Source organism: Bos grunniens, chromosome 4 (genome assembly GCF_055505025.1).
Source record: "Bos grunniens cultivar Pamir isolate PY7600 chromosome 4, Bosgru_T2T1.0, whole genome shotgun sequence".
NCBI lineage: Eukaryota > Metazoa > Chordata > Mammalia > Artiodactyla > Bovidae > Bos > Bos grunniens.
The window spans coordinates 105029274-105048991 of NC_141168.1; the positions used below are offsets into that span (position 1 = coordinate 105029274).

The following is a 19718-nucleotide window of genomic DNA, read 5'->3' on the forward strand; positions in this document are numbered from 1 at the left end:
AGAAATGCATCTCCAAATAGCATTAAATTTACTATTCATTAGTTACCCATAATTAACAACGGGTAAAACTAGGAATAAAATATTTTAAAATGCATGTTTATAGAATGCTATTAATGCTTTCAGTAAATAAATATTAATAGTTGAGAATGGCATTTGAGAATGGTTAAGCACGTTTAGAAAAGAGGCAACGGGACTCCGCAGAAGATTAACTATTAATTAGAATGAAGTATATAATACAGTCAAGGCCCATGATAATTTCAAAATGTGGTTTTATTAATGCACTTAAGGACAAGTGCCATTCTTATTCTACCTTCTTCTGGAAGAAATACTACCAATTATAAATAGTCACAGCAAATTTTCATTAGACAAAAACTGTACGTGTGTGTGTCAGGGGTGGTTGGTTCATTTATATCATACTGCGAATATAAACTCATGTTCTGAGTCTACAGACAACACTGAGCAACAATATTTCCTTCTAAATTTTCTTTAAGGCAGATCTGTTTAGCATTGTGTGTGAGTTACTAACATGGTGCAGTGTAGTTTTAGCAAATTTAACTTTTAATTTCCCAGTGAAAGTAATACATGTGGTCAGGAATAGGCAACGAATCTCTCTTCTAGTCCCTCTGCCTGGCCACCATTTTAAAAACACAAGTTTTTCTTATACATATATATATTACTGTATCAAAACACATTTTAACAGACTTCACAGCACACTTAAAGCTTCAGTTTACAGTCATTCATACGAAAGGTTTCTAACATGGAACGTTCACTTGGAAAGAATTCCTCACTGGGGTTCCAGTGTTCTCGATCAGAAATGGAGAGGTTCTTCTTCAGTGCAATGCTAGGCATTTTACCTCTGTTCATTTATGTTTTTCTTTCAAGGGCTCCTGATTTACGTTTGTGTCTTCATTTTTGTATATCTGACTTACTTCCTTTAGCATCTTTTCAGGTAAGGCAGGTTGATATCTGTATAAATAACCATACGGACGAAGATGATAAACGAGGTATTCTAACTCATACATAGTTGTAGGATCAACATAGTGAAAAGAAACTGCAAGATCGGAACAGCAACCAGGACCCTAAAAAAGTAGCAGAAACAGGCATTATTAATAAATGGCATATTATTACGTACAATATTAACATGCGGATAAAAAAGGAAACACTAGTTTTAACAGAATCAAAGCATTAAAGCTGGCAAACTAAAGCAGAGCCACATGCTTTATTAGACCCGTGAAAGAAATCAAGCGTTTTCAGAGTTCCCAACAATGTAAAATCAAACATGAAATTGCTGAAGTATATCTAACTGAAATAAAATTCTCTCATACCCTATAGATTAGCGTCCCTCCAAAAAAACCAAACCTAGAAAACCGTGAGTCTTCAAATGAAAGAGTCAGCTATACAAAGGACAAAGTTCTATTTCTCCAAGTTTTGCCTTCTCTTCATAATTTTCTCATTATAAATTTTTGCTTGGCTCAGCCTCAGAAAGATACCTTTAGAACATTCAGTGACTACAAAGCCTTGCCCATAATGTATCTGCAAGCTAAAACTTCATTGATACATTAACCCAAACAATCTGGTATTTAAGAGAAGTGCTAAGAAGAAGTGCTAGGTTTGAGCCCATATTTTGCCTACTAGTGTATAATCTGGGGCAAGTTACTTAATCTCTATAAGCTTCAATTTCCCGAGGTGCAAAAAAAGATGTTACTTAAAGGAGACAATGTGTATAAAATGGCTGGTACCATGCTTTACCTGTAGTAAATAATCAATAAATGTTAGCTTACACTGTCAGAATAATCACATTCAGGTGGCCTTCAGTTAAACTTTTGTTCAGTTATATAATTCTCATAGATTTCTGAGCTGGCATGAGAGCAGTTAAATCAAAGAAGACAGAAACAAAATAACAACAAAAATACAAAAGCAGGAAAGAATAAAAAAAGAATAAAACAGAATTTAAAAAACTGGTCCCAGAATTAAGTAGTCAGTCACAAGGTCATTCTGGGGTCAAAACTGGCATCTGGAGACTGTTTCACTCAGATAACTCCAAAAAAACTTAAGACCATCTACCATCTTTGCAATGACTCATGGAGAAAAACAGTCAGGCAAGTTCCCAGAGAAGATTCATAGTGATCCATTAAATCAAACATTTAATAATTCATGTTTGGAAGTATGCAGCTTACAATGCAGTAAAAATATTAAGAAATTATCCACTGTATTTTCTCTGGCCTTTTCTCTAAACTCCTTTGAAACAAACACTGAATAGATGGGTTTCTTGGACCAACATGTAGACACTGAAAAATTATCTGGTGTCTACTTTTTGCATTTTTAGGGAATTTAAAAGTAGAAATAAATATGAAAAGTAAACAGATAAGTCAACTTGTGATTATCAAACCAGCTCTATTCAGTAGATATATGTGACCAAAAAATGCAGCAGTCATACTTAAAAAGTAGAAAGAAATAGGTGAAATAAATTTATGTTTTAACTGAATAAATCTATATTATTTTAATATTTAGATAGGTGATCAATATTTTCTAAATTATTGATGAAATCATTCTTTTTATTTGTGCTAAGTCCTTGAAATCAAGTATGACTTCTATTACTGGGCACATCTAAATTTCAGTAGTCATACTCCAAATGCTCAATAGTCATATGTGGTTAGTGGCTACTATAGTGGCCAATGCATAGTAAACTAAAGACTAGAACAAAAGCGGTTAATATTAAATTCCTGGATCCTCTCTGGAAGCAATTTTATATAACTCTGAAATATTATAATAATATCTTGCTTAGATTTACTGTAGTAATAATGTTATACTCCATTGTGCTGTTTTTTTTTTTACTGGATGGCCAGGATAACTGCTTAATGATAACGGTTTTTTATTTATTATTTATTTAGTTAATATTTATAAGCAATAAAAGGCAATATAATAAAAGATATAATCCTTAGAAACAAAGTACCTAGTTCTTTGCATATGATCATCAGATCAGATCAGATCAGTCGCTCAGTCATGTCCGACTCTTTGCAACCCCATGAATCACAGCATGCCAAGCCTCCCTGTGCATCACCAACTCCTGGAGTTCACTCAGACTCACGTCCATCGAGTCAATGATGCCATCTAGCCATCTCATCCTCTGTTGTCCCCTTCTCCTCTTGCCCCCAATCCCTCCCAGCATCAGAGCATGGATACCCCCAAAACTCAACAGAGTTGAGTGAAAAATCACCAGAAATAAAAAAAAATCCAGGAACAGAGCCAGATTTTAAAGATGTTCCAGTGTTCTTGCCTGGAGAATCCCAGGGATGGGGGAGCCTGGTGGGCTTCCATCTATGGGGTTGCACAGAGTCGGACACGACTGAAGTGACTTAGCAGCAGCAGCAGCAGGGGAAAAAAAAGCTTTCATACATATATACATATACACACTAGTTTAAAAGTGTTAAGCAAAGAAACCAATTATAAGAGTAACAAAGATTCTAAAAACCTAAGGAGATATTTAAGAAGTAAAGATTTACTTGAATAAAACTATGAAAATTTACTAAGGGACCTAAAAGGAAATTTAAAAAATAATGGGCAAAGATATCCACTGTTCCTAAAGTAATTAGTTTATGCAAAAGTATAAAATTTGAGAGTTGCTAAAACAATTTAAAAGAAAAAGAGAGGGAGCAATAAAGGAGAAAAGACACAGTCTTAGATGAATAATTTGAAGACTTTGTAAAGCTACAAGGTTCAAAACAATATGGTACTGAGCCAAAACCAAATAGAACGATGGAACAGAACTGAAACCTCAGATATCGACCCCACTGTAAGTAATGCTATAGTGAATGATAATAATGGAGGTATTTTTAAATCAGCAGTGAACAAAAGACTATTAATAAATGGCACTGGAATAATTAGTTAACAATTTGGAAAAATCAGGAGTTCTCTACATCAACCATATACACTACTAATTTTCAAATGGATTAGAGGTAATATAAATAAAACTGAAGAATTAATATGCTAAAACCACATTTGATCATTTCTGACCTATAAAAAAGGCAATTTCACACACGCTGCTGCTGCTGCTAAGTCGCTTCAGTCATGTCCGACTCTGTGCGATCCCATAGACGGCAGCCCACCAGGCTCCCCCGTCCCTGGGATTCTCCAGGCAAGAACACTGGAGTGAGTTGCCATTTCCTTCTCCAAAGCATGAAAAGTGAAAAGTGAAAGTGAAGTCGCTCAGTCGTGTCTGACTCCTAGTGACCCCATGGACTGCAGCCCACCAGGCTCCTCTGTCCATGGGACTCTCCAGGCAAGAGTACTGGAGTGGGGTGCCATTGCCTTCTCCAATTTCACACACAGAGGAATGTTTTTTTAATATTTGAAAATCCACTATATTTTAAATCTGCTGTATTAAGACTGACTTCAAAATTTTCTTGTGAAAAAAAAAAAAAATCTACTGCTAGGAAACAGACTGGAGTCCTAGGGAAAAGATTTCATTCCTAGGAACAGATTCACTTCTAAGTGAGAAGGTAGTGTGAAAGGGAACAGCATGAAAAGTTCTGAACAACTAATGTAAGAACATAACTTTTTGATTAACTACAGTATTTCACACCCTAACCTGCTAGATAAATTTTTTTTTCTTTTTAGGAGCTTCTTTAAAAAAAAAAAAAACAAACTAGAGTATAACTGCTTTATAATGTTGAATTATAGACAAATCTTTCCCACACTGTATTTTTAGTGACTACTAAGGAAAGAAAGCAAGTATGTATGAGATTCAGGACAGCTTTGCAAACAGCAACTCCCTTAGAGAGAAGACAATGTATTAAATGATGAATAATAACAGAAGTGTGGTTTCACTTTGGGTTTATATAGAACCTCCTGAGAGAGAAGAGGCAAAATTAGGCTGGGTCAATTTTGGAACTTACAAGTCTGTTTTACAGTTTTTAAAATAACTTATAAATTTTTAGAGAATAAACGTAAAATTTCCCACCCATTTAAAAAGCTAGTACAATTTAAATAAGATATGTGCCTGGATGGGAGAAGGGTTTGGGTGAGAATGGATATATGTACACGTATGGGTGAGTTCCTTTGCTGTTCACCTGAAATGATCACAACACTGTTAATCAGCTATATCCCAATGCAAAACAAAAAGTTCAAAAGAAAAAAAAAGCCATGATACAACTAAAAATAAATAAAATACGTGCTCTGTAAATATTTGTTAATATAAACTATATTATTAGGTATACCTTATTTGCAGGTAGGAACTGTTGGCAGTACTTTTAAAGGCAAAGTGGATATCTTACTGGTTAAAAATAATAACAATTATTATGCTCCTTTGCTATTACTGTTATGTGTATCCAACATCAAAAACTCTTAGTGAAATCTTACATGCATTTAGGTGTTTTCATTATTATGCATTTGTAATGTTCTTGAGTTTAAGTATATTTTTGTACGGTAGGGGTGCAGAATTGAGACAGGAAGAGCTCAAGTAATCCTGGATAGCTTAAGAAAACTTTGCACTGAAAAAGCATCCCAAGTAGTACCTCACTAAAACCAAACCAAAACAGACTATCAAAAGTCAGACTTGGGAATACATGTGTTTTACAGTTTAGGAAATTCTTGCATCTATAATAGCAGTAAGATGCTAGCATATGGATTCAAAGAACCTCATTACATAAAACTGAACTTTAAAATGTTTGTTTATTCAAGTGGAATTTATCCCAACAAAAGTATATTTACTCTAACACACTCTACACTCCTTTGGGGAGCACATATAAGATTAATCAGACAGCAGTGGCCATGATAGAAATAATAAGAGCTTTTAAAATCAGAGAGGGATTGCAAATACTGCTAAGGCTACTCATCAGGATAGTCAAGTTACGTGACTCTCTTGAGTCTGTTTTGTCACTTGTTAAATGTAGGTTTACCGTTAAGGATTAGCTATTACTTCTGTGTAAGTACCAGGAACACACTGGTGGTTGAGAGCTGAAAAAGTAGTAATTTGCTTTAAAATTTCTTTTTAAAGCTGAAAACTTAAAAGCTCAGGTCAGATGTTTCAAGTCAAGGTTTGAAACTTCAGTGCTACTGACATTTTGGGCTGGATAATTCTCTGTTGTGAGGGGCTGTCCTGTGCACTGTGGAATATTCAGCATCTAGTAAGTTTACAATCTTGTGGATTTCTACGCTTTAGATGCCAGTAGAGTCGGACACGACTGAGCGACTTCACTTTCACTTTTCACTTTCATGCACTGGAGAAGGAAATGGCAACCCACTCCAGTGTTCTTGCCTGGAGAATCCCAGGGACGGGGGAGCCTGGTGGGCTGTCGTCTATGGGGTCGCACAGAGTCAGACACGACTGAAGTGACTTAGCAGCAGTAGCAACCACTAAGTAAACAATCAAAAAGGTCTCTAGATTTTCCCAAATGTCCTCTGGGAGGCAAAAAAGAGCCCCTGGTTGAGAGCCAGTGTTTTAGATGGTGATTTGAAAACAAAGGCTTATAAAGAAGAGAACAGTACCATAAAGTGTATTATTGGACCTCCGGGCCAGAGAAAAGGTAAACAGCACCAGTAACTTGCCTCAAGACATTAATCAATAACAGAACTGAGTCTAAAAGCTAGACTCTGTGATTCCTGGTCTCCAGTTAATCATTGATGTAATGCTCATATAGTGAAAAAATGGCAATAGCTTACTAAATATATACAGGCAGGAGGATGGGTAAGTTACAGTATATTCATGTATTAGATTATTATACAGCAGTCTAAAATTAATGAAGCAGATACACATATTAATGTTGATAAATTTTAATGTTGCATGAAAAAAGCATACGTTCAAGTATGCCTGAGGTACAATTCTACTTATCTAAAAACCTGCAAAACAACATACTATGTATTATTTACAAATACAGAAACATGTAGGAAAAACATAAAAACATGCATGGTAATGATGAATACTAAACTCATTACAGTGGTTAATTCTCAGGAAGGAGCTAAGAGAAATGGATTGAGGAGAGGACACTGGTCTCACCTATCTCTATACCTTTTTGTTTAAAAAAAAAATTTAAAGCAAATGGGGCCAAAGACTAATATTTGGTAAAGCTGGTTGTGTTGTGTGTGCGTACACAGTTGTTGGTGGGTACAAAACAGTATATCTGCAAATATTTAGCTGTGTATTTGAAATATTTAATAATTTTAGATAAAATTCTCAGGAACGTAAGCTAAGGTATCAAGTGAGGTCCAGGACTTCAGGTACTCTCTGTATGACAGACACTGTCCTGTATCGTGACGACCACTGGATTAGACAGGTAGATCAGGTCCGTCTTACAAATGAGGAAACTCAGGCTCAGGGGTTAGGCAAATTCTGTCCATCCAAGGTCATTCAGCTATTAAGTGGGAGAGCAGGATTTGAACCTAGGTCTTTGTGAACCTCAAAATCTTTTCAGGCATTGTTCCTGAAGATGAGAAGGCCCTTTACCCAGATCTTCCCATAGCCTGCTTTCTAACCTCACTCAGGTTTCTGTTCAAAAGTTACCCTTTTAGCAAAGCCTTCTTCATTTGCCCAAACTGAAGTATCCCTTCCAACTCTGGGCCACTCTCCATCCTCTTACCTGGCTCCACTGTTCTCCAGGGCACTTGCACTTCCTAAAATCGTTTTATAACTGGACTTGTCCGTCTGTTTACTGTATGCATCCTCATCAAGAATGTAAGGTTCATAAGAATTGGAACCTGACAATACTTACTGCTATCTTCTTAGCGCTGGGCATGCAGCAATACAAATATTTATTGGAATTACTATTGCCAACACCTTTGTTCTCATCTGCTCTGTTATACTTCCATTCTATATAAAAAGACTAAGGGAGATTCTTGGCTACTGATACTAAAGAACATCACATTATTAGTTTTTTAAATAAACAAAAGTCAAAGTACTTATACAGTAATAAAATTTCTAAACTTACCTCTACAGGAGGATAATAGTTATAATTCCAGTACCAAAAGGTTCTCGGCAGATAACCCTTGATTAAGTGGTGTTCTGGTACAAAAGGATGAAAAGTTTCTTTTCCAGTGGTGTCTCTGGAATCTCCCGCTTCTACATTTATAATTTCCATGCATCTCCCCAGTGCTAAATCTTCGATTGAGGAACTGTGCGTACATTTGTCTGTTTTAAATGCTTCAACAAATCTCTTCAAAGCTTCTTTGCTCAGTACATATCCTGCTCCTCCACTCATGTAGCCCTGCTTTACATAGGGCTTAAATCTTCTCCCAAAGTAAATGGGTTCTTCAGGGTTGTATTTTGAGAGAAGCCATCTCAAGTTATCTAGTATAACGTAAGTATCATCATCTGCTTTCATAAACCAATCAGCATCTTCTAAATAATGATCATGAACATACTGAAAGGCTTTAATTGTTTTCCAGTACAGTTGGTCTCTGCCTTCTCTGGTTTTTAATCCCACAGCAGGGAAGTCCTTGTTTTCTTCTGAACTCATAAACAACACTTTATTACAACGCTGGGCCCATGTGGCTTTGACATGTTTAGCCTTTTTCTCTAGATTTTGAGGCCCTGTCATTACCCAGCAAAGAATTTTAACCTTCTGATAGAGCTTATCAGCGATGTCAGTGTTCTCATCTATTAAACAAAAATTGCTTAAAGTTAATTTACATAGTTGTAAATTCAAAATAAATTATACCAAAGAAGACATTTTCTTGAATAATTTCAAAAGACTCCCCTCCCGCTTCTATATACCTCTCTACTGTTAGTGATTGAGCTGAAAGAAACACAACATTGACAGGAATTTTTCACTGCTCTGAATAAGCTTCCAAAGGGCAGGAAACACGGACTAATGGAGCGGCAGTTCATCTTGGAGTCCACATCTTGTGTTATGCATTTCTACAAGTACCCTGAGGTGGTTTTAAAAAGATTTTCATGATTACCCCAGTTCGAAAAGATGAGTTAATGCAAAGCTGAGATCATTTCTTATAGTAACATACCTCATTCCAAAGGGCAAACCCACCAGAAACAGAACAGAAGAACAAGCAGAGGTAGTATTTCCAAGATTGTCAAGAGCAGTGTTTTTCATAGTATTGGTTTGCAAAGAAACAGGGAGCTTATGCCAAAATATAAAGCAATACATTGGGCTTCCCTGGTGGTGCAGAGGACAAGAATCCGCCTGCCAATGCAGGGGACATGGGTTCAATCCGTGCTCCAGGAAGATGCCACATCCCTCAGGGCAACTAAGCCCATGAGCCACAACTAGAGAAAGCCCATGCGCAGCAATGAAGACCCAGCACAGCCAAAAATAAAACAATTAAAAAAAGAAGTAAAGCAACACCTTACTTCTTTCATCAAGGAAGTCTTGCTACACTCTACCAAAAAGTCCATTTAACTAAGCAGTAAGCTTAACTGAGTTACTTTCTGGTGCAAGCTTCTAATCAGGATGCAGACAGGTTAACACACAATTTACAGGCTGTTGGGCCAGGACTACATTTTGAGTAACACTGCTCCAGAGAAAGACTCCAACTATGAGATTCCAGATCAGTGCTTGGTGAAGGATCAATTTTTATTTCCAGTAGTTAGAGACTTATCGGAGAAGGCAATGGCACCCCACTCCAGTACTCTTGCCTGGAAAATCCCATGGACAGAGGAGCCTGGTAGGCTGCAGTCCATGGGGTCGCTAGCAGTCGGACACGACTGAGCGACTTCACTTTCACTTTTCACTTTCATGCACTGGAGAAGGAAATGGCAACCCACTCCAGTGTTCTTGCCTGGAGAATCCCAGGGAAGGGAAGCCTGATGGGCTGCCGTCTATGGGGTCGCACAGAGTCGGACACGACTGAAGCGACTTAGCAGCAGCAGAGACCTATACTTTTGCAACATGCCAAAAATGAATAATAAAATAAAATTTCAAAAATGAATACAAAAACACAAGCCCTAAGTTTTTATGTTTAGATTTACACAAAATTATTGTCCAATTACCATAAAAGTTCCTAACTGTTTAATTCTGACGTCCATACTTTTCTAGTTGTAGACCAGCATGACTCTACAAAATTGCACTTTGTGTAGCAACGCTCTAGGCAGCAAGCTGAGGAAATGTCCTTGAAGTTAAGGTCAATCAGTTACAAAAGCTCAGTCCTGTGAAAAATTAACAACTGGAGGCATACATTTCTAGTTAACTGACTGAGAGCGAGTAGAGGGAAATGCTCAGAAGGGCATGAAAATACTCTAACTGTCCCTCTGAATATCAAGAATTTGCAATCCAAAACCAGACAAAACTGCCCTCTTTTCAGGCAGAGAGCATTCATATTTTCATACAGAGGAGGGGTTCAATCTCCTAGTTGTACATATATGCCAAATCCTGGGCGGGAAGGACTGTGGTGGGAGCAGAAATCCTTAATATGTTTCACATAGAGCAAGACATCCTTCTCCCTACAGTTGCAATCTGGTAGACAGTGTTTCTCATTCTTTCAATTACTCATTCGTTCATTACTCTGTGATGGGCATGCGCTGGTAAAGGAGATAAAAAGATGAATAAAACACATATTTTGCCACAGGAGAATTCATTCCAGCATGGGAACTTGGCATGCAAACCAATACTCGCTGTATATTAAGAGATGCTGTAACAGAGGTATGTGTTTCAATGAACTGAGGGGTAAAGTAATGGCTGATAAAGACTACAGAATAGTGAATGGGAAGTTGGCTAGAACAGAGAAGAAGAGGATATAAAGCACTATCAGGAAAAATAAGAGACAATGCAGAAATTAGGTCTTTAAATGAAATTCAGCAGAAGAAAGGACAAAGGACACGGTGAAGTTTGGTTGAGTGCAAGCACATGGATATAGCTGAAGGTCTGATTTAGGGGAAGAATGCTACAGACTGAGAGAAGTAACCTAAAAAATGGCAAAGAAGTAGACTGTCAACATTTATGAGAAACAGGATTGATTGGTAAGCAGAGGAAAGCACCTACCATGACTGAGGCAGAAAGTAGTGAGTTATATAAAAATAGGAGGAAGAAAACATTTTAGGATTGTAAAGGAAAGGAAGGAGTATGATTTACATGTTAAGTCTGTGAGAAACCTTTAGCATACCTACATTTTGCAGACCATCAAGTAGGACAAGTAGGTCCTAATTTATGTGCCTGCAGTGAGGCTGATCTAGAACAGCCTACCAATAGAGAAGCCTGGCTCCCACTGAACAACTAGAGCCTAGAGCAACGGTGCATAGCCAGTGCACAGCCATCAAACTGCTCTATGGTAAGAACACAGCTGCTCAGAGATGAACCACTGTCATAGAATCACTCACACACATGACACTTTGTCATCGTATGCATGTTACTTGCTAGTTTATAAGATAACCAGGATGTGTACCTCATCCTCAACCTTAGATTGAGAGGTAGGAAAGAAGCAATTTACTGCCAAAAAGATAAGACAAACACCCCTTAATGTGGGACCCTGTTGCATCCCAGAATTCCAACCTTTTTTTCAAGCTACTGTATTTTCTGTCAAATAAATCACCATTTGCAGAGACCTTTGAATTGTGAATGCCTTCTCATACTGTCTGGAACTAGGTTAAGGGAAAGACAGCAAGGAACAGATGGAAACTAAAATTATGAGGACTGATTACATCACACAGGCAAAGAAAGAGCCAAAGAACAGAGGCTGAGAGCAAAGAAGCATTCAAGGGGCATGGAGAGGACACGGTTGGGAACACCTGGTCGGAGGCAGAGGACCAGGGGAAAGTGAAGTCACGTCATATCGATGTAACACACGCCTGTTTTCTACTTCCCTAACAGTTTTATGCCTCTCAAAAGGAGAAAAGACTAGTTATGTCAGACACTGATAAACAGTAAATCAAAACTTATATATACCTCTTGAGTTTCTCTAGGAAAACAACACTAAGCAAAAAACAAGACTAAAACAAGGTTAACAGAAAAAACCAGACACAGATATGAACCATGAAAACAAAATTAAAAGTTTTAGAACTAAATCTAATCTGAAAGTTTTGCTTTTCTCCAAGTTATATTTTCTGAACTATTTAAAAATAAATTCAAAATTAATATCTTACATCCTAAATAAATCTGGGTTTTAGTAATTTCTTTCTCCTGAGGCAAACCAAGAATTGTCATTTAATATCTGGAGTTAAGCTCATTTCCATCAAAAGATACAGTGATATAACAAGATTCATGTAAGCAACTTTTTCTAATTCTCTCAACACTTAAACATATTGAAAAATACAGTTTCTATTTACTCCTTAATACAGTAAACCACACCTTTATGTTGGCTGGCATCTGCATCGAAGTTCATCTGTCCTTCTAGATGATTCTGTTCATTGTCATCTGAATGCCTAGCGTGAGGATCATTATGAAGAATACTAGGCTGGATGTCCTTCTGTTCTTCGAACAAAATACTAAGTAGCTGAGAGCATAAAACAAATCCGACTGCTGATCCACAAAGGAAGGTTAAAATATTCAGCCAAGATTTAGAGGCCATTTCCCGAAAATGTATCTCTGTAAGAAACAAATTATTACGATGTTATAAATTATAAAGTAATACACATACCAAGAGGACTGGTAACTGTTAGCTATGTTACTGATGTTATTGTTTTAGTTGCTAAGGCACATCTAATGCTTTGCAACCCTATGGACTGTGGTGGCGCTGGTGGTAAAGAACCTGCCTGCCGATGCAGGAGACAGAAGAGACGCAGGTTTGATCCCTGCATCGGGAAGATCCCCTGAGGAGGGCATGACAATTCACTTCAGAGTTCTTGCCTGGAGAATCCCATGGACAGAGGAGGCTGGCGGGCTACAGTCCATGGGTCGCAAAAGTTGGACACGACTGAAGTGACTTAGCAGCAGCAGAACTGTAACCCACCAGGCTCCTCTGTTCATAGCATTTCTCAGGCAAGGATACTAGAGTGGGTTGCCATTTCCTTCTCCAGGAGATCTTCCTGATCTTGGAATGATAATTCCTTTACAAGGAGAACATTTCTAAGAGTATTTAACTTTCATCCCTCTATTTGCTGCTGAAACACACATTATGGACAGTTCGATAAAATAAATGAGTAGCTACTAGGAGGATCATTGTTGGCGGGGACACAGGTAAATATGTCTCTATTTGCACACAGAATTATCTATTCTTCTCACCAAGATCCTCCATGGATCCAAGCCAGACTGCCACTTTCTTTTTCTTTCTTTGCTATCAAAGTACTTATATATACTTTTTTCCTCTATGTACTCTAATAAGGGGTCAGCAATTTTTTTCTATAAAGAATAATAAATAAAATACTTAAGGATTTGTGGACCACAGATGGTCTTTTGTATATTATCTTTCTTCCTTTTTAAACCACCTTTAAAAATATAAGAAACAGTCTTAGCTTGTGAAGGCTAGAGTCAGCACTGTTTCAGGACCTTCAGGCCAAACCTATCTGCCACCTGATTTTGTAAATGAAGTTTAACTGGAACATACCCAGGCCCAATCTGGAGAACGGCTGCTTCTGCTCTACAACAGCAAAGCTGAGTAGCGGCAGCAGCGGCAGTTCATCCCACAAAGCCTCATCTAGCCCTTTAAAGACAAAGGTTGCCAACCCCTGTGCCCCAATGCCTGGGGTTCACTGCAACGCTGGATGCGGCCGCCCTCTGCTCACTGCTGAGGGTGTTCACTGTTATCCCACTGGACTGCAAGACCCTGAACAGCTTCCACATATCACTAGGATTAAGGAGGGTGCCTGGAACAGTGGCTGCTGGATAAATGCCTGCTGAACTGCCTGACAACCAAACGGGTCCATTTTAAGGGTTTGCTAATAATCACTACATGTTGAACTTATAAATTCCTATGAGAACAGTCCTAAATCTATAGTTTCCAACTCCCCAAGATAATATTTTTAAATGTTTGCTAAGCATCGACCACATGCCAGATGCAGTCCACACTTCATTCCACTTGAAAAAAGTTTTAATTTCACTCTTCATTCTCACTGTGACCACTGTGCAGACAAGAGAACAGGAACAGAAATTTGGGACTTCCCTGGTGGTCCGGTGGTTAAGAATCTGCCTGCTAATGCAGAGGACACAAGTTCCACGCCTGGTCTGGGAAGATTCCACATGCCTCAAGGCATCTAAGCACAGGGGCCACAGCTGCTGAAGCCTGCACACCACAGCTACTGAGTGAGCCTATGTGCGGCAAGTACCGGAGCATGCACACCCCAGCGTTTGTGCTCTGCAACAAGAGAAGCCACCACCACGAGAAGTCCATGCACCACAACGAGAAAGGAGACCCCACTCAACACAACTAGAGAAAGCCCTCACGCAGCAACAAAGACCCAGAACAGCCATAAAATGAATAAGTAACGTTAAAAAAGAAAACAGAAACATTTAAAAACCTAACTCGCACAGGCTGACACATCGATAAAAGCTATGACTTGAACCCAAGTCTGTCTGCTTAAAAAGTCAGTGCTCTTTCCACTGCGTTTTTCAGACTCTTTACCCACTCCCCACTAACAGCACAGGACAATGGACGTGTGTAGTGAAGGCAGGGGTCTGGGAAATATGACCATCAAAATAAAAATTGTTTTGAAATATTTTATAAAATAAACAAACCAATGATCACCACTGGAACAACAAACAACTTCATGTGGTTATATTTCCAGAACAGCTAGGTTTTTAAAAACTAAACCTAAGTACAACCAGCAAAACTGAACAAAATGTAAAAAGATATAAATCTGCTGACAGTGCTAAGATATCAAGGCCGTGAGAATTGCAGGGGGCTGGGGGAGGCAAGATCTGGAAACAGAAAGAAGCCAAGAAAGGAGGGCTGGACATCTAGCATGGCTTCATTCCTCAAGACAACCACTGACTCTGACAGAGAAAAGAAGAGCTAAGGCAAAGAAGGTAAGGAAAAAACTGAGCCCAACATCTGCCTAAGAGAAGAGGTTCTGGAAAACACCCAGGCTTTTATTTGGACCCTGAAAAGCCACAATCTAGGAACAAGGATGGAGCAGAAATTAGGCCAACTTTCTCCAGGATTGAAGCCAAGTTGGAATCATCTTAACCACTGACGGATTAGGGTGATCTGGCCCTAGCCTAACTGCAAAACATAAAAGTCTTCTGGAGAAGTAAAAAATCATGGAGAACTTCAAATTATCACTATAATTTTTTATAGTGATAAATTTTTATAAATTTTTAAAACCTTGAATGAAGACAGAAAATAGTAGGAAATAGAAACAGACCCACAGGAGACTTAAGTAAGAGATTTTCCTACTAATAACTTTTAGTTAGTCAATAAGTTAAATGACAAGACAAAGATATAAGGTATAGAAAAAACACAGATAAAGAGAAAAATGAATAAGTCGAAAGCCAGGTCAGAAGAAATTACACAGACTAAAGTACAAAAAGAGACAAAGATGGTCAGTAAAGAACTGAGCAAAAGAAACATAAGAAACAGAGTAAAAAGGTCTAACATATGTGTTAACTGGGATCTTTGAAGAAAAAAAGATAACTGATTGATGAGAAAGAGCATGTGAAGAACAAATGACTGAACATTTCCCAAAACAGACAAAAGACTACCAACTCTCAGATTCAGGAGGCTCCATAAAACACACACACACACACACACACCCCCCTACAAAGAAAATGATACCAAGATAAACCACAGCAAAACTGCCAAAAATCAAAGACAAAGAAAGCATTCTATATCTAGCAAAAATAGCCTTCAAAAATAAACCTGAAAAAGATTAAAAAACAAAAATCAGCTTTATTCTTAAAAGAAATACTAAAAGGAGTACTTCAGGCAGAAAGAAAAGAATTTTAGATGAAAATTCAGAATTGTAAGAAGGAAGGGTGAACCATAAAAAGTTACTGTATGTATTGATGCGTATGCGACTGTTTGCAACCCTACGTGCTGTAGCCAACTAGGCTCCTCTCTCCATGGGATTCTCCAGGCAAGAATACTGGAGTGGCGTGTCATGCCTTTTTTCAGGGGATCTTCCCAACTCAGGAATCGAACCTAGGTTTCTTACGCATCTCCCGTTTTGGCAGGTAGGTTTTTTTTTTACCACTAGTGCCACCTGGGATTCCATATATATATTGCTAAGTAAATCCAAATGAACATTGGCTAGATAAAACATTAAAATGTTCCCACAAGACATTGTTACTATTATCATTACAATAAATGATAAAACTGGCACAAAAATTGTGAGGCTACAAGGAGTTTAAGTGTTCTAAAATCATTTTGTTGTGTAAAAATGCTAATATCAGACTGTAAAAGACTAGGAGAGTATAAAAGAAGGACTATTGTAATCATTAAAAAAAAGTAAAAATATGTAAGTAAAACTCTAACAGAAAAAAATAAAACAACACTTAATGATTAATACTTTAATCAAAGGTATTTTCAAGGCAATAAAAAAGGAAGAAATGGATAAAAATAAATGAGACAGAAAGAAAACAAATAGTAATATAACTGACTTAAACACAAGTTTATTGGCAATGGCATTAACCGTAAAAAGACTAAGATTCGAATTCAAAGATAAAGATTACCTACCAGTCTAGAAGAAAAATAAACCCAAGTATACACTGCTTACAAGAGACATACATTAAATACATACAGAAAGTTAAGAGCAAAAGGATGGGAAAAGATATGTTATTCAAACACCTATAAAAAGAAAGTATTTTATAATCAGATAAAACAAATGAGTAGTGGCTACATGATGTTGTCTTCAAGATATTAAATTTTGCATTTATGATTTACATATTTTTCTATATTAATATTTATTAGGAAAAGCTTTATATAAAAATATTTTCATATGACCTTTTGTTTTATCCAATTTAATACATATTTACTGTATGTATGTTTGATATGGAAATCTTTATTCCAATGGGCTTCCCTGATAACTCAGATGGTAAAGAATCTGCCTGCAATGCAGGAGACCCTGGTTTGATTCCTGGGTCTATACTATGCTTATTCTCTATCTTGTATCTCAGGCCCTCTTTTGAATAGTAATTCCAATTTGCAAAGAATGACACTAAGGGGAGGTAGAGAAGACAGTTGCTCAATATCAGAGATGGAGATTACCAATATGAAACTAGCAGGCACTTGTTTACTTCTTTTGCTTTATCTTACCTGTAACTTTAAGTTCATGGGGAATAAAGTATAGATGAGTACAGATGTCCTGCTCAACTCCCCCATTTAATTTCCCAGAGGAAAGCAGAAATCAGTTTGTCCAGTCTTCCTGCTGTTTTCCCTGAGGGCCAGGGCCCTCAAATTCTCCTTCCTGCTGTCTTTATCTCCATTCAGATTTCAAGAGGTATAATCTACTATTTCAGGAAAAATACCTTTCCTGCTTTAAGTGCTTCTTTTTGAAACTCTAAAATTTTCTAGATTATTTGAAGCCCTGTTCTTTAGACTTTGCTGTAGCCAGAATCTTGGTCTGAGATTATATATTAAAATGTCTGTTTAATTCTGTTTGCTATTATGTGGAGTGTGCATTAACACCTGACCTACAATTGAGGTTAGTGATTTGAAAGCACCATGAATTGAAAACAAGCTGAGAGAAGTAAGTGAAAGGTATCGTAACTCCAAATTTCTTATGGTAAATATAGAAAGACTGGCAGGGTAATACTGAAGTGGTGAACCAGGAGGAAAGCTACTAAGGTAACACTAGCAGACACTTAAGAAGCCAAGACATCGACTAGGAGTCACACTGCAAGCAAGTCCCCATGTTATCTGATTCTTCCACTGACACTCTGTCTTCTAACACAGTAGTTTTGACTTTTTCTTCTTTTTGTACTGGCTGTGACTTTCCTTATCTTAACACCAAATATAATTACGTCACAGCCTCAGAAGGGAAAAAATCCAATTGAAATTTCCACGGCTGCAGAGTCTACCACTCCAGGTACAGGAAAGCAATAGTTACAATGGTATTCAATAATAGTAACACTCAGACAGGAAGCACTGTGACTGAGAAGAGGACGTAAGGACTGCAGGGCCAGAGAAAATTCTTATTTCTATCATCATAGCAACTATCTGAAGTGAAGGAAGTGCTGATCGAGGTCCAGTAAGCATGAATACTAACCTGTTACCCAACCATTTCCCAAGATTCTGTGCTTCAAAACAAGCCTACTTTGGAAGCATGGAGGTTGTATTATTTGTAGAAAGCTAGTGACATGTTATAGACAGGGTTTTCTTAGTTGAGGTGGCACTTTTTTAGAAAGACACCTGTTCTGGGGTGAATGGAAGGAAAGTTAACTTCTTGATTTTATGAAATTTGTTTTTAACTTTAAAATATTTTGTGATGTTGTTTGATGCCTGACATAGTCTTACCCTTTCCTGTCTAGAGAAGTTTCAGCCGGCACGGGTTGACTTATCCCTACTGCTTTTAGCCCATTTCCTTTCAAGGGCTCCTGTCTTATGACTAAATTTCTGTATACCTTCACTTTTCTTTCCTGTTCCTGGCATAAAAGAGCTATTTCATGTCAGTGGAATGTACCCCAAGCCTCACTCCAATTTTTGGCCAAAATCATCACCCTCGTCTCTTCAGATTCTTGACAAGAGTGCTGAAGTAGACCACACTGGAGGAAGACATAGCTTACCCAAACCACACTTTCTAGGGGCTTCAATATATACTAAACAGAACACAGTGCAGGGAAATTATCAATGCCAATCACTTTCCAAATCTGATGCATAATCAGAATCATTTGAGGAGACTTAAAAAATGTAGATTTTAGATGCAAAAGTGCTGGAACAACTGAAATTCAGTTTCATTTTTTAAGGAACAGTTTTGTGCTCTTTACTGGTTTAAAAAAAAAAAAAATCAAGCAAACACAGAACTACCTGAGAAAGAAACTGCCCCAAATCCCATCACTTAGAAACAATTACCATTAACACTTGGTGAGTACCCTTACACACATGAATAACATCTTTATGAATAACAGAGATGAAAGGAACAGGTAATTATACCTAACATTTGAGCCCTGTACTGATAACAGCTTTATATAGATCACCTACAAATCATGAACTAGGGACTATTAATCCCATTTTACAGATGAACTCAGACACAGAGAGATTAGTAAGCTTCCCTGGGTCATACTAGCAATCGGAAACAAGAGTTCAGACTCTTAACCACTGTACTATCATTTTACAGAATTGGGATTATATTAGTCATGTTACTTTAAAGATTTAACATGTTAAATTAGATTTGAATTTATAGAATAAAAGGAAAATTAAATGAATCTAAATTAACTTTGAACATCAGCTAAACATGTATGATGTGACCTCCTTCCTCTAAACAATCCCAGTAAAGAGAAAGATTATGAAAAACATAAAGCAATCTGAGGCCTTATTTTTAATACATAGTTCAAATTTAGATTGATTTCTTGCTTTGGCAATGTGTAAATCAGCATACACACACACACACACACACACACACACACACACACTTCCAATGCAATCAGTTTTTGTGAACTACTTTTATTTTGTAAAATTTACATAGATTATATTCTATGAATTACACTGGAATTCCCATGACTGCTTGATCTTAAATATATTTTAAATTGGATTCTATGCTCATTAATAGTTCTTTTATCACAGCTGCTCTAAAGGTGAGTTCTTCATTAATATCACATTTTTGTTGGCTGGGTTTCAGCAAGTAATTTTTACAATGGCACTCATTGGTGCTATATTCTAAACGTCTGCAGGCTGGAGAATGTTTATTACTGCCTTTATACATGAAGTACAACTTGACCGAGTACAGTCTCTCTTCTTAAAACTCTGTA

At 37.4% G+C, this 19718-nt stretch overlaps 1 protein-coding gene across 1 annotated transcript in view; it reads right to left on the bottom strand.

Annotated features, from left to right (window-relative positions):
- Positions 1-252: 252 nt before the first annotated feature.
- The window catches only part of C1GALT1 (core 1 synthase, glycoprotein-N-acetylgalactosamine 3-beta-galactosyltransferase 1), a 44129-nt gene continuing 24663 nt past the window's right edge, over positions 253-19718 (bottom strand). Inside the window, exons 3-5 of the mRNA XM_086397719.1 lie at positions 12228-12464; positions 7923-8590; positions 253-1079 (exon numbers count right to left, since the gene is read on the bottom strand). Of these exons, the coding sequence (XP_086253845.1) occupies positions 861-1079; positions 7923-8590; positions 12228-12447 (1107 nt within the window). The 5' untranslated portion in view covers positions 12448-12464 and the 3' untranslated portion in view covers positions 253-860. The remainder of the gene's footprint in view (positions 1080-7922; positions 8591-12227; positions 12465-19718) is intronic.